Source organism: Nerophis ophidion, linkage group LG01 (genome assembly GCF_033978795.1).
Source record: "Nerophis ophidion isolate RoL-2023_Sa linkage group LG01, RoL_Noph_v1.0, whole genome shotgun sequence".
In the NCBI taxonomy this organism is placed as follows: Eukaryota; Metazoa; Chordata; class Actinopteri; order Syngnathiformes; family Syngnathidae; genus Nerophis; species Nerophis ophidion.
Window position 1 is genome coordinate 58,930,827 of NC_084611.1, and position 15,952 is coordinate 58,946,778.

Sequence of the window (15,952 nt, forward strand, 5' to 3'; positions counted from 1 at the left end):
TGTATGTGTAAATAATGCAGAAATCAAATATAACCCGTAAACTGCTGCCAATCAAATGGCAAATGATCTGCGCACAGCAAATACTGTATATTTGTAAGTCTGATTCTGATTACGTCAGTGCCTCACCAGCTATAAACCTCACCACACGTCACTAGTGTGAAGAGTACCTCATTCTTGCTTTGCTTTACTCTGAAGTTTGCGGTGTGACAATGTGAATGATTGTTTGTCCATATGTAGTAGTGTAATGGTTCACCATCCTCTCTGTTGGTAGGTACCTTGCTTTTTACGGCCATGTGTTACTTCATTCTCGGTATAAGTCAAACAGTTAGTGTGGCGCATACTTATATAATATTTTTTGCTTCTCTCTCCATCCATGGCCTTTGGGCCTTTACTTTCACAGTTAACCACCTACATAGTGGAAATAGAAGAGACTGGTCACAGTAAAGGACTTTTAGGCCACATGAATTAAAACCTGACAGCTGTCATGCTACATTTGTATCCACAGCTGCCATGGGGTGGACTGACAGAAATGGTTTTGCCAATTAGTACCAACGGCCAACCACTACCTAAAATGTAATTTATATTTATACACCATGTAAGATACACTCGCAGCAAAGTGGGTACAAGTGTCTTGCACAAGGACACAACAGTAGTGACTGGGGCAGAAAAAGCGGGATTTGAACCTAGAAGTCTCCGGTTACTGGACAATCTGCAATCTCCTGATCCACTGCCGCCCTCAATAACCGTGCATTGTCCTTTCTTTAGTCGCTTAACCCCTCCATTCTACAAACCCCGTTTCCAAATTAGTTGGGAAATTGTGTTACAGGTAAATATAAACGGAAAACAATGAATTGCCAAACATTTTCAACCCATATTCAGGTGAATATGCTACAAAGACAACATATTTGATGTGCAAACTGACAAACATTTTTTTTTTGCAAATAATCATTAACTTTAGAATTTGATGCCAGCAACATGTGACAAAAAATTTGGGAAAGGTGGCAATAAATACAAATAAAGTTGAGGAATGCTCATCAAACGCTTATTCGGAGCATCCTACAGGTGTGCAGGCTAGTTGGGAACTGGTGGGTGACATGATTGGGTATAAAAACAGCTTCCCAAAAAATGCTCAGTCTTTCACAACAAAGGATGGGGCGAGGTACACCCCTTTGTCCACAACTACGTGAGCAAATAGTCAAACAGTTTAAGAACAATGTTTCTCAAAGCGCATTTGCAAGAAATTTAGGGATTTCAACATCTACGGCCCATAATATCATCAAAAGTTTCAGAGAATCTGGAGAAATCCCTCCACGTAAGCGGCATGGCCGGAAACCAACATTGAATGACCGTGACTTTCGATCCCTCAGACGGCACTGTATCAAAAACCGACATCAATCTCTAAAGGATATCACCACATGGGTTTAGGAAAACTTCAGAAAACCAGTGTCACTAAATACAGTTCATCGCTACATCTGCAAGTGCAAGTTAAAGCTCTACTATGCAAAGCAAAAGCCATTTATGAACAACATCCAGAAACGCCGCTGTCTTCTCTGGGCCCAAGATCATCTAAGATGGACTGATGCAAAGTGGAAAAGTGTTCTGTGATCTGACGAGTCCACATTTCACATTATTTTTGGAAATATTCGACATCGTGTCATCCGGACCAAAGGGGAAGCGAACCATCCAGACTGTTATCGACGCAAAGTTCAAAAGCCAGCGTCTCTGATGGTATGGGGGTGCATTAGTGCCCAAGGCATGGGTAACTTACCCATCTGTGAAGGCACCATTAATGCTGAAAGGTGCATAGAGGTTTTGGAACAACATATGCTGCCATCTATTCACCGTCTTTTTCATAGACGCCCCTGCTTATTTCAGCAAAACAATGCCAAGCCACATTCAGCACGTGTTACAACAGCGTGGCTTCGTAAAAAAAAGAGTGGAAGTACTTTTCTGGCCCGCCTGCAGTCCAGACCTGTCTACCATCGAAATTGTGTGGGGCATTATGAAGCATAAAATACGACAGCGCAGACCCTGGACTGTTGAATGACTGAAGCTCTACATAAAACAAGAATGGGAAAGAATTCCACTTTCAAAGCTTCAACAATTAGTTTCCTCAGTTCCCAAACGTTTATTGAGTGTTGTTAAAAGAAAAGGTGATGTAACACAGTGGTGAACATGCCCTTTCTCAACTACTTTGGCACGTGTTGCCGCCATGAAATTCTAAGTTGATAATTTTTTTTCTATAAAAAAAAAATAAAGTTTATGAGTTCAAACATCAAATATCTTGTCTTTGTAGTGCATTCAACTGAATATGGGTTGAAAAGGATTTGCAAATCATTGTATTCCGTTTGTATTTACATCTAACACAATTTCCCAACTCATATGGAAACGGGGTTTGTACTTCCACTCTTTCTATCCAACCACTATACCTCTATTCTGTTTCTCTAACTCAACACACTCAGTCAAGACAAATGGCCGCCCCACAGATCCTCAGTTTTGTTGGAAGTTTTTTCCTTCCTTCCATTGTCAAATTTTTGCACCTATGGGGTTCAGTTGGTTCTCTTTAATGATACACAGTGTGGTTTGAGACCTGTCCCATGTGTAAAGGGCATTAAGATACTTTCTGATGTAAACTGGTGGTATATAAACAAACTTGTGTATTCAACAGATAGACAACGTCCGTGAACAGTGCAACATCGGAATCCATGGAATCGCGGAGGAGCTGTCACATTCGCAGATGGTACAAATCCACCCTAGAGATCCTGTTTAGTCATTTACTGTATTGTATACCTATCTACTGGTTTCTATAAGCTGTAGACCAGTCTGACTCCTATATTTTTCCCCCATCCGTCTCTAGAAGTGTGCAGTCAAAGACTCTCACATTGAGAGGTTGAAGCATGAGAGAAAAGCTCTACAGAAAGAATTGGACAAGGTTAAGATCCCGTTAAAGACAACGTATATTTTTTTAATGTACCGTATTTTCCGGACCATAGGGTGCACCGGATTTTAAGGCGCACTGCCGATGAATGGTCTGTTCTCAATCTTTTTTCATATATAAGGCACACAGGATTATAGGACGCATTAAAGGAGTCATTTTATTTTTTTCTAAATTGAAAACACTTTAATGTGGTCCACATAACATGTAGACCACAATGTTGGTCGAAATGTTGCATAGATTATGTTATCTTCAAGCCCCTTTTTGACAGTCGCTTCCGGATGCACTGTTTTGTGGGCGGTCTTATTCACGTGGCTCATCTTCGGCAGCGTCTTCTCCCTGTCATCTTTCTTATAGCGGTGTAGCGTGCGAGGCCGAGAGTGGAAGAAATTGTCAAAAGACGGAACTAACTGTTTTAATGACATTTAGACTTTACTTAAATCAATAACAGAGCAGCCTCTCCTCATCCGGAAATAACAAAAGGGAAAACCGTGAAAAACCGTCCGACCGGAACTCTCTAATAACTAAAGTTCCTTGGGTGAATAATGTAAACTCACTATACCGGTATGTTTTAGCACTTTCATGGCGAGTTTACTGACATATATAAGCAAGAACTTTACACTGCTTTATAATACAAATGGCAACAGCAGAGGTTTGATGCCACATAACAAGAAGATCGAGAAAAAGAAGAAGCTTATCGATTACACTGTCAGCATGGACTACAAAGGCGCAAGCGTGATATTTTTCAGGATTTATGCAGATGCCAAATACAGATCAAAAGGTACCAGGAGGTAAGAAAAGTTGCTTTTGCACAAGATTACGAAACAAAACGCCAGATAAAAAGTCTTACCTTATACATACACCATAATAGTACCCATATGTTTAATGCACCAACAATCCATCAAGCGGTGTGCTTTCATAGCTTACTAAAGTTGTACTAAAACATTTTGATAGATTTTTTAGCGCCGTGTGTATTGTTCTATATTTTCAATGGAACATATAAAATGTTGGTGTTGTTTACATGAGTCATATTGCCATCATATTGCAGTCCAGACTTATCTCTTATGTTTGACTGCCATCTACCTGTCACACTTATCATTACACCATGTACCAAATAAAATTGCTTCGATGTTGGTAAGCCAGAATTATTCCGTACATTAGGCGCATTGGGTTATAAGGCGCGCTGTGGAGTTTTTCGGGGGAAAAATTATTTTAAGTGCACCTTATAGTTCGGAAAATGCGGTAAATTTTATGATTTTCTGCTTTAGCTTAGCTCAATTTTTACAAAATATTTTTGTGTTTGTTTCAGGCGATTAGAAACCGGGCTGAAGAAGACCTTGAAAGGACAAGTGCTCTTCACCACAGGTGTCTAAATGCAGAGAGGATGAAGGACGATATGAGCATCACGCTGAAAAGCATTCAAAGTAAACTAAAAAAGTTTGAAATTGAGTAAGTTTAAAAAGTTCATACCTGGCTTCATATGTCTGTGTAGATTCTTAAAGGCATAAATGGAGGCAACCAGCCTCTTCTTGTTTGTTGAAGACAGTGGACACTTCTGAATTTAAGAACTTAAAGAAGGATGACAAGTTAAATATCTTCAGCAAACAAAAAGAGTCGTCTACCTTCTTGGACATGGTCTAATATGTCTACTATAGAACAATAGAGCGACACAGCACATTTTGGTATTGAACCGATACCAAGTAATAATTACAGGTGGTATGTTCAAGCAATATAATGTAAGTAAATTTTAATGTTGGTCGGAACACATACCCAGGGATAAAATTTTGATTTCAGATGTGGAAGGGACACAGCTGTTTTTTTTAGTACCTGGGGCGTGACCTGCTCAGTGGCCTTGCGGTTGAAATGTCCGCCCCGAGATCGGTAGGTCGTGAGTTCAAACCCGAGTCGTACCAAAGACTATAAAAATTACACCCATTACCTCCCTGCTTGGCACTCAGCATCAAGGGGGTAAAATCACCAAAATGATTACCGGACGTGGCCATTGCTGCTCCTCACTGCTCCCCTCACCTCCTACGGGGTGAACAAGAGGATGGGTCAAATGCAGAGGTTAATTTCACCACACTTAGTGTGTGTGTGACAATCATTGGTGCTTTAACTTTTAACTTAAACTTGGAGGAATTAGATGCATGTTTTTTGATGGTAGATGTAGAGTGTTGAGTGTTTGTCATTTTCAGTCTAGTCTTAACTCAACAAACTCCATGTTTGAGTATTTGGTACAAAAACAAATACTGTCACAACCTGGCTATGACGTGGATTGTTTCTTCGATGCAGATGAGAATCAGCACGAGTGCGCCGTGGACGTGAGTATATGGTTGTTTATTTAATAAACAAACAAACAACAAAAAGCGCTCACAATGGAGGAAGAAACTTGGCTAAACAGTACAAACGTGAAACAAAAACACCTGCTCGATGGCATGAAATGATGGACATAAACTAAAGGACTTTGCACAAAAACAATTGGCTATGAACTATAAACAAAGACTTACTTGGACAAAATGAACAGCGTAGCAAGGCATGAAGTAGATAAATGAGGGCGTGAAGGGGGTGCGTTCGAGTGTGAAGATCCCAGAATGATGAACAGAAAGAAAATTACTTAAATACTGGCTGTGATAAATCAGGAACAGATGTGGGACTGAGGGCAGGGACGTGACAAGGTGGGAACTAATGCGTTGGCATGGAAACAAACAAAACCAGGAAGTGAAAAACGTGACTGAATGTCCAAAAACTAAACATAGCATGACCAAAACCAAAACATATCTTACAGGCGTGACAAATACTTGGCTTGTTGTGTTGCTCCCTGGGTGACTTCCCCGGCCACTCACTCAAAGACATTGAAGACAGTTGTGAGGACAAAAGGACGCACAAGCTCAGTGAAAGCAAGTAGTCAGCAGTAGTCACCAACAAGTATTGTTGACTGACTGAAAGAGTACTTAAGCACACACTGAAATATTTTAACCATATTGTACTTAAGAAAAAAACTAAAACAGACACCCGACATACCTTCTTGGCTAAAGAAACATTACATATCATTCTAACTTTTTGAGAGCAACATTTTTATTGGAGTGTTTAAACATGTTTATCTTTTTCCATTTAGATTTGTTTTAAAAAATTTTATTGCTAATGAGTGATACAACTTTATTGATAAAGGCAAATTGCGTGTTCACTTGGCTTCATTTCCGATTCATATGGTCACTGCCTGTTGTAGGCACCTCGTCTGTCGTCTTCCCCCGAGTAAAGTGCGATCACTCTCTGCTAGGACAGCATAGTCTGTAGTTTCAATGTACGCAATTGAATATCTTAGTTGCTCAGACAACAATGTGTTTATAGAAGTTTATATTGGTGTATGTTGTTTCTTAATGGGGAAAAACTAGAGATGTCCGAGGATATCGGACCGCCGATATTATCGGCCAATAAATGCTTTAAAATGTGATATCAGAAATGATCGGTATCGGTTTTAAAAAGTTAAACATTTGACTTTTTAAAATGCCACTGAACGGAGTAGTACACAGATGTAGGGAGAAGTACAGAGCGCCAATTAACCTTAAAGACACTGCCTTTGCGTGCCGGCCCAATGACATAATATTTATTGCTTTTCACACACACAAGTGAATGCAAGCATACTTGGTCAACAGCAATGAAGGCAACACTGAGGGTGGCCGTATAAACAACTTTAACACTGTTACAAATATGCGCCACACTGTGAACCCACACCAAACAAGAATGACAAACACATTCCAGGAGAATATCCGCACCATAACACAAATTAAACACAACAAAACAAATACCCAGACCCCCTTGCAGCACTAACTCTTCCGGGACGCTACAATATGCATCCCCCGCTGTCCCCTACCCCTCCACACCTCAACCCCGCCCCCACCCAACCACACCCACCTAAACCTCCTCATACTCTCAGGGAGAGCATGTCCCAAATTTCAAGCTGCTGTTTTGAGGCATGTTAAAAAAAAAATCATGCACTCTGTGACTTCAATAATAAATATGGCAGTGCCATGTTGGCATTTTTTTTCCATAATTCGAGTTGATTTATTTTGCAAAACCTTGTTACATTGTTTAATGCATCCATCGGGGCATCACAACAAAATTAGGCATAATAATGTGTTAATTCCACAACTGTATATATCGGTATCGGTTGATATCGGAATCGGTAATTAAGAGTTGGACAATAGCGGAATATCGGCTATCGGCAAAAAAGCTATTATCGGACATCTCTAGGAAGAACGTTAATGTGTCTTGTATTCATGTTAGCATCTAGCTAAAACGGTAATAACAACAGTCGGGAGTTTTACCACAGGACGCATTGCACGATGTCGTAGTCGTAATGGTTTGTACAGTCCTTTGAGACATTTGTAATTTAGGGCTATATAAATAAACATTGATTGATTGATCTCTAAGTTGCATATTACTTACACGTACAAAGTCTCCAAGGCAGAAGCATATTACAAAAGTATTCAGTAAAAAATGTGTCCGCATCATTTACCATGAATTGATTAACGTGGACCCCGACTTAAACAAGTTGAAAAACTTATTCGGGTGTTACCATTTAGTGGTCAATTGTACGGAATATGTACTGAACTGTGCAATCTACTAATAAAAGTATCAATCAATCAATCAATCATTCGATTAATTGCATCATGAATAGGAATGTGTACCGTGTACTATTATTTTTTGGTACCGGTTCCTAATAAGGGAGGACCGTGAAGATTCTGGCCTCACAATACTGCTATCAGTATTTTTTGTTCTAGCTGACCAACATAATTATGACACATTGTCCCATTCAGTTCAGTTGCCATTGCTGCACACTAAAATCAGCTTTGAATAACGACAAATAAAGAAGCAATACCACACAAAAGCTTGTAACACAACACTACTTCCTCCTCAAAAGTTCCTCAAAGTTGAGCAGGCTATGTCAGTTTGAAGTGAACGCACTTTACTCACGACTAGTCACGGCCGTGTTTTACCAACCGTCCTCCTAATGATCCATTAATCCACAGGCCAATATCAATTCACTCAAAAAATTCAAACATTGAGTTTATATAATCCATAAAGTTCCTTTAAAGCCAAATAGCATCCACTGTGACTGACAAATCTCTGGTTGCTGACATCACTCCATATATAACATGCTAATAGATTGTATTGATTTATATGATATACCGTATTTCCTTGAATAGCCGCCGGACATGTAATACACGCCTGCCTTGAATTACTGCCGGGTCAAACTCAACGTCACGAGTAAGGCGTCCCCTGTCGTCATTTTCAAAATGGCGGAAGGTTTTTTTTTTTGCTTTTACTATGTGTGAACCAGGGGTCTTGTTCCACAGCCATACAGATCACACTGATGGTTGTGATGTAAAACAACTTTAACACTCTTATATCTATATCCGTGCGTCGGTTGAACTGGGCGGGGTTGGGGGCGCGTGTATAATATAGCCAAGAGTCATGGATGGATGGCGTTGTGGGTAATTCTTATGTTGCGTTTATAATGTGTTACAGAGCCGATGTTCTCCAGAAATGTGTTTGGTGTGGGTTCACAGAGTGTGGCACATATTAGTAAGAGTGTTAAAGTTGTTTTACATCACAACCATCAGTGTAAAAGGTATGGCTGTTGACCAAGTATGCATTGCAATCTCGTATGAGAAGCAGTGAAATGCATGCGTCCGGCCGGCATGCACATAGCGTTGCGTAAAGGCGGTCGCGATGACATGTTGTAGAGCAGTGGTCTCCAACCACCGGGCCACGGCCGCAGAATAATTTTTTATAATTTTTTTTTTTTTAATCAGACTTAATTTTTTACTGCATGCCATTGGTAAGCGCAGGGGTGAGAAGAGGTTTTAAAATTGTTAGCGCCTGCTTACCTTTACCGCATGCCTTGAATAAGCGCAGGAGTGAGAAGAAGTTTTAAATTAATTAGCGCCCCGGCGGCTATTCAAGGAAATACGGTATTTGATAGGATATTTTATGATTGTAAAAGGTATGTGTTTTGCATATGCACGCCATATACAAGTGTTATTTCCAGCTATTAATAAAAACACAGTGATGAATAGGTGCTCTGACATACAGTAACTGCATTTCACCTTACACTGCACACATAGTTGACTTCTTTAACAGTTTAAAAAAACAGGGGTCAATGAAAGACTTCCTTGCTCCGAGATGTTGCAGAACATCATGTTGGAGGTGTTACGTTAATGGTTAAATTTGTGCTAATATAAATGCTAATTAAAATAATTTTTTTACACATCTTTACTTCCACAAATTACATATAACAGCGATAAGCATACAGATAAATACCGGCATCGATAAGGAAATTTTACCGATAAAATCTTAACGATATACATCCCTAATCATGAGCTTAACTGAATGAATTATTGTGACCCCTAGGTGTCGTCAAAAAACAATAACGCTCCATTTCAACGAGAAGACACAGCATAAGTCCATTCCAGAAGGTTAATAATAAATAGGGTCGTGTTTTTTATGCCTACAATTGTTCTGTTTGTCTAATTTTAATGGATTAAACCTTTTAAAACATTCCACATACCAGAATAATAAAAGCAAGGATGATTCCTGCTGGACCGATAAGAATTTCGGATCGAATTGGCCAATACTCACTAGTATAAGACAATGTAACAATATCCACAAAATCATTTTGTTTACTTACAAAAATAAGTAAACATAAGCAAACACTATAATAGCCTAACTTGCCTTTTATCTTTGTCTACAAGAACTTATTTTTAAATGTATAAACAATATAACAAAAAAGAGGTACAGTAGTAATATAAATAAATGATAAATGGGTTGTACTTCTATAGCGCTTTTCTACCTTCAAGGTACTCAAAGCGCTTTGACACTACTTCCACATTTACCCATTCACACACACATTCACACACTGATGGAGGGAGCTGCCATGCAAGGCGCCAACCAGCACCCATCAGGAGCAAGGGTGAAGTGTCTTGCTCAGGACACAACGGACGTGACGAAGTTGGTACTAGGTGGGATTTGAACCAGGGACCCTCGGGCCACTCTCCCACTGCATCACGCCGTCCCGTATCAATAGTGTTGTTAGGAATGCTCTTCTTATCTTCTTAGTGGAGGTTGTGAGCTCAAAAGGCTGAACACACCAGGCAGACAAACAGCCGGACAAACAAATTTTAGAAAACTTTTTACCCGAGAGTAATAGTGTCGCTGAACACAAGGCAAGAATGACTGGGCAAGTGAGCTTTGTGCTGCAAGGGTTACGGTTAGGATGTTTTCCCAAAATGTGTTTGTCATTCTTGTTTGGTGTGGGTTCACAGTGTGGCGCATATTTGTAACAGTGTTAAAGTTGTTAATACGGCCACCCTCATCGTGACCTGTATGGCTGTTGACCAAGTATGCCTTGTGTGTGTGTAAGAAAAGCTGCTTATAATTTGTGACTGGGCCGTCATGCAGTTTGTATGGAGGAAAGGCGGACGTGACAACAGGTTGTAGAGGCTTAAGGCAGTGGCTTTAAGGCACGCCCCCAATATTGTTGTCCAGGTGGAAATCGGGATAAATTCGGGTGAATGGTTGCCAGGAGATTTTCGGGAGGGGCACTGAACTTCGGGTGTCTCCTGGGAAAATCGGGAGGGTTGGCAAGTATGAGTATTAGCGGTGAATGCGGTGTTACGTCGGCACCGCCACTCTATAATACCGGAGGGCCAGCTCTAATCTTAATTTAATATTACCGCAAGGGCCAAATTAAATTACATGGCCCGCGGGCCAGATTTTGACACCCATGTTCTATTCTATTCTAGCTTTCAGGTTAAGGAGTGTTTAATGTCCACAAATCCAAAATCTAATGTAGAGTACAACAGGGATATGCAACCTACTAATAAAAGTTTCAATCAATCAAACAAAAAGTCCACAAAAAATAAGGTAAAAACACATGAAATCAAGAAGGAAACATTAAACCTCAAAATTACCATGAATTGATTAACGTGGACTCCGACTTAAACAAGTTGAAAAACCTATTCGGGTGTTACCATTTAGTGGTCAATTGTACGGAATATGTACTGTACTGTGCAATCTACTAATAAAAGTTTCAATCAGTCAATATGACGCATAAATAACCAACTGAGAAGGTGCCTGGTATGTTAACGTAACATATTATTGTAAGAGTCATTCAAATAACTATAACATATAGAACATGCTATACGTTTACCAAACAATCTGTCACTCCTTATCGCTAAATCCCATGAAATCTTATACGTCTAGTCTCTTATGTGAATGAGCTAAATAATATTATTGATATTTTACGGTAATGTGTTGAAAATTTCACACATATGTCACTCCTGAGTATAAGTCGCACCCCCGGCCAAACTATGAAAAAAACTGCAACTTATAGTCCGAAAAATACAGTATATAAGTTTTGTATTTTCTTTTGTTTCATTGAAAATAAAACAGCAAAGTCCATTTGGCTGTCACAGGGAAACTGTGCATGAAAAAATAGCAAACAAAGAAATGCAAAACAAAAAGTCAGAAATGCTCTTAACTGTGAAAGTTCTGCCGATAAACAATACACCAAACATTTGCAACGATCCCACCCTGACAAAGAAATGTGACTGGCTTAAATGCTGCCCAGGTGAGGTTTAACAGCAAATAAAAAACATAATGGTAATCAAGAGTGATACTACCCTTGGTATTAATTAAGGGTGTGGGAAAAAATCAATTTGAATACGAATCGAATCGTTTACACTGTGCGATTCAGAAATGATTCTCATTTTTAGAAAATCGATTTTTTTATTTTATTTTTTATTTTTATTTTTTATTAATCTAACAAACCACTACACAGCAATACCATAACAATGCAATTCAATTCCAAAACCAAACCTGACCCAGCAACACTCAGAACTGCAATAAACAGAGCAATTGAGAGGAGTACACGACGCAGAACAAACCAAAAGGAATGAAACAAAAATGTATATTATCAACAACAGTATCAATATTAATTATAATTTCAGCATAGCAGTGATTAAAAATCCCTCACTGACATTATCATTAGACATTTATAAAAATAATAAAAAAAGAACAGTGGTTTACACTTGCATCGCATCTCAAGCTTGACAACACACTGTGTCCAATGTTTTCACAAAGATAAAATAAGTCATATTTTTGGTTCGTTTAATAGTTAAAACAAATTTACATTATTGCAATCAGTTGATAAAACATTGTCCTTTACAATTATAAAAGCTTTTTTTTTTTTTTTTTTAAATCAACTACTCTGCTAGCATGTCAGCAGACTGGGGTAGATCCTGCTGAAATCCTATGTATTGAATGAATACAGAATCGTTTTAAGTCGGAAAAATATTGTTATATTTATATTATCGAATCGTGACCCCCAAGAATCGATATTGAATCGAATCGTGGGAAACCCAAAGATTCACAGCCCTAGTATTAATACTGTTGCTATCTGGATTGATCCGCCCATCCCTACAGGATACATACTACATTCGGCGGTAACGTGTTGCGTTATTCCTATGTGTCCATCGACAGCAGCAGTGAGGAGCTGTATCGCAGCCAGGAGGAAGTGCAGCGTCTGCAGGGATGTTTGGCAGCAGCATGGAAGGATCGCGACTGTATCAGTGAGGATCGACTCCAGTTGCAACAGGAGAACTTGCGTCTCCACAGGGAGATGGATGAGCTGCACAGAACTACCTTGATGGTCCAAAACAAGGCCAGACATCAGGTAAGAGCGCGACTTACAGAAATATCAAGAACTTGTGTCATTAGCTCCACATTTGTTCGATACACGTGGTGTCCTTTTTTGGTGCAGTTTAATGTTACATTGCGGCATTCTCCAATGTTTAGGATAGGATAGACTTTGTTCATCCCACTATGTAGAAATTATGTGGTTGCAGTGCCGATAATTGATTTAGGTGGACCCCGACTTAAACCAGTTGAAAAACGTATCCGGGTGTTACCATTTAGTGGACAAATAGTACGGAATATGTACTGTACCGTGCAATCTACTGATAAAAGTTTCAATCAATCAATCAAAAAAAAGTCCACAAAAAATAAGGTAAAAACACATGAAATCAAGAAGGAAACATTAAACCTCAAAATTACCATGAATTGATTAACGTGGACCCTGACTTAAACAAGTTGAAAAACCTATTTGAGTGTTACTATTTAGTGGTCAATTGTACGGAATATGTACTGTACTGTGCAATCTACTAATAACAGTTTCAATCAATCAATCAATCAATCAATCAAAAAAAAACCCAAAGGACATAAAAGGCATTAAGGTCTTGTTCACACTGCAGATCAATTCCGTCCTTTTTTATTTCTTTTTTTCTTCTTTGTCATAAAACAGGGAGGTTTTTGTCATGAAAAAGGGAGTTTTTTGTGGGATTTGCACTAATTGTAAGTGTATATTGTGTTTTTTTATGTTGATTTAATAAAAAAAAAAATATATTTTTATTTTTATTTTTTATTTTTTTAATGAAAAATTCTACTGCGGCCCGGTACCAATCGGGCCACGGCCCGGTGGTTGGGGACCACTGAATTAGTGCACATATTTACAGCCCTTCCTCCAGCCACATTTTTTAAAATTGTAATTTTGAAGAATTTATCTGAATGTGCATAAACTATTTTTGTTCAAAATTGTTAGAAATGTCACATGTTAAATGTTTAAATATTAACTGTCAGTGTGCCAACTGTACTACTACCGTAATTTTCGGAGTATATGTCGCTCCGGAGTATAAGTCGCACCTGCCGAAAATGCATAATAAAGAAGGAAAAAAACATATATATGTCGCACTGGGGTATAAGTCGCATTTTTTGGGGAAATATTTTTGATAAAACCTAACACCAAGAATAGACATTTGAAAGGCAATTTACAATAAATAAAGAATAGTGAACAGGCTGAATAAGTGTACAGTATATGACGCATAAATAACCAACTGAGAAGGTGCCTGGTATGTTAACGTAACATATTATGGTAAGAGTCATTCAAATAACTATAACATATAGAACATGCTATACCTTTACCAAACAATCTGTCACTCCTAATCGCTAAATCCGATGAAATCTTATACGTCTAGTCTCTTACGTGAATGAGCTAAATAATGTTATTTGATATTTTACGGTAATGTGTTGAAAATTTCACACATATGTCGCTCCTGAGTATAAGTCGCACCCCCGGCCAAACTATGAAAAAAACCGCAATTTATAGTCTGAAAAATACAGTATATGAGTTTTGTATTTTCTTTTGTTTCATTGAAAATAAAACAGCAAAGTCCATTTGGCTGTCATCTGTTTTAATTATCAGACACAAATGTGTCAAAGTCATGATTTTTTTTTTTTTCATGCTTGAAATAAAAAAAAAAATTACTTTAAAAAAGTAGTTTTATACTTGATGACACAGCTTTGCAACAGTTGATATTGTAGTTCCAAACATGTTTTATTCAATGTAGGTCATAACATCTCAGCAACAAGCTGAAATGTAATATCTTACTGAGATAATTTAGGACCAAAACCCTTAAAACAAGTAAAACACTCTAACATAAAATCTGCTTAGTGAGAAGAATTATCTTATCAGACAGAAAATACGCAAATATCAGCCTTATTTGAGAAATTCAATCTAACTTAGATTTCCGTTTTTTCAGTGTGGTGGTACTTAGAGAGTTTTTTTCTGAGGTGGTACTTGGTGAAAACAGTTTGAGAACCACTGGTCTAGGGAGACCAAAATGTCCGATACATACTGTTTCAGCTCTGTAAAGCTTGTCCATCCTCTTCCTTTGCATCTCATCCGGTCTCTCCATTCCAGACAGCCATGGACAAAAGGCTCCCTCAGGTAGATCAAAATGCACTGCAGAAGTCACAAAAGTGCCACCCCCTTGTTGCACTTTACGGAAAGGGGGAACCAAAAGCATACTTGCCAACCTTGAGACCTCCGAATTAGGGAGATGGGGGGAGGGGGGTGTTGGAGGTTGAGGGGGTCTATATTGTAGCGTCCTGGAAGAGTTAGTGCTGCAAGGGGTTCTGGGTATTTGTTCTGTTGTGTTTATGTTGTGTTACGGTGCGGATGTTCTCCCGAAATGTGTTTGTCATTCTTGTTTGGTGTGAGTTCACAGTGTGGTGCATATTTGTAACAGTGTTAAAGTTGTTTATACGGCCACCCTCAGTTTGACCTGTATGGCTGTTGATCAAGTATGCGGTGCATTCACTTATGTGTGTGTAAAAGCTGCATATATTATGTGACTGGCATGCTGTTTGAATGGATGAAAAGCGGACATGACGACAGGTTTTAGAGGACGTTCAAGGCAGTGCCTCTAAGGCACGCCCCCAATATTGTTGTCCGTGTGGAAATCGGGAGAAATTCGGGAGAATGGTTGCCCTGGGAGATTTTCGGGAGGGGCACTGACCAAAAGGCAAAAAACACACAAGAACAAAATGTAAACATCAAGAACACAAAAGAAAGATACACAAGAGCGCAGAGCTCCTGCGACCAGCAGCCGCCACAGTGGCGCCGTCTTATAAAAAAAAAAAAAAGACAAAATAGTACATTATTTTGATTGTAATGAGCTTATTACTACAATCCTCGTCTGTTCTGATGTCAGCAACCTCGCCCCACTTCCACAGATATTGCAGATGGAGCAAGACTGCAAGTTGAAGGAGCAGACCTTCCAAGCCCAGATGATGATGCTGGAGGAGAGCAGCCGTAGCTTGAATGTTGATCGCAGACATCTCCTCTCAGCGCAGCAGAAATGTCTTAAGCAGTCCAAGGATGAGGTCACGAACATGGCAAAGGCTTTTGAAGCCAAGATTCAACATCTCACGTAAGAACCTTCTTTAGTACTAGAGGGCTGTCTTCAAACAAGGATTTTCATGGTCGAGTCTGACTTGTTCAATTTTGCCAATAGCTAAAAAATGTTTGGTATGCTATGAGTGTTCTAGCAACAGCACAGCAAATGCGGATAAAAAGATCTCATTTGCAACTTTTTCCACCTCAAAATGAATTATACA

General features: G+C 39.0%; 1 protein-coding gene across 1 annotated transcript in view; it reads left to right on the forward strand.

Annotated features, from left to right (window-relative positions):
* Positions 1-15,952, forward strand: part of LOC133559581 (sodium channel and clathrin linker 1-like) — a 56,017-nt gene that overhangs the window by 33,954 nt on the left and 6,111 nt on the right. The window contains exons 9-13 of the mRNA XM_061911506.1: positions 2,669-2,740; positions 2,858-2,932; positions 4,245-4,384; positions 12,479-12,671; positions 15,569-15,765. Of these exons, the coding sequence (XP_061767490.1) occupies positions 2,669-2,740; positions 2,858-2,932; positions 4,245-4,384; positions 12,479-12,671; positions 15,569-15,765 (677 nt within the window). The remainder of the gene's footprint in view (positions 1-2,668; positions 2,741-2,857; positions 2,933-4,244; positions 4,385-12,478; positions 12,672-15,568; positions 15,766-15,952) is intronic.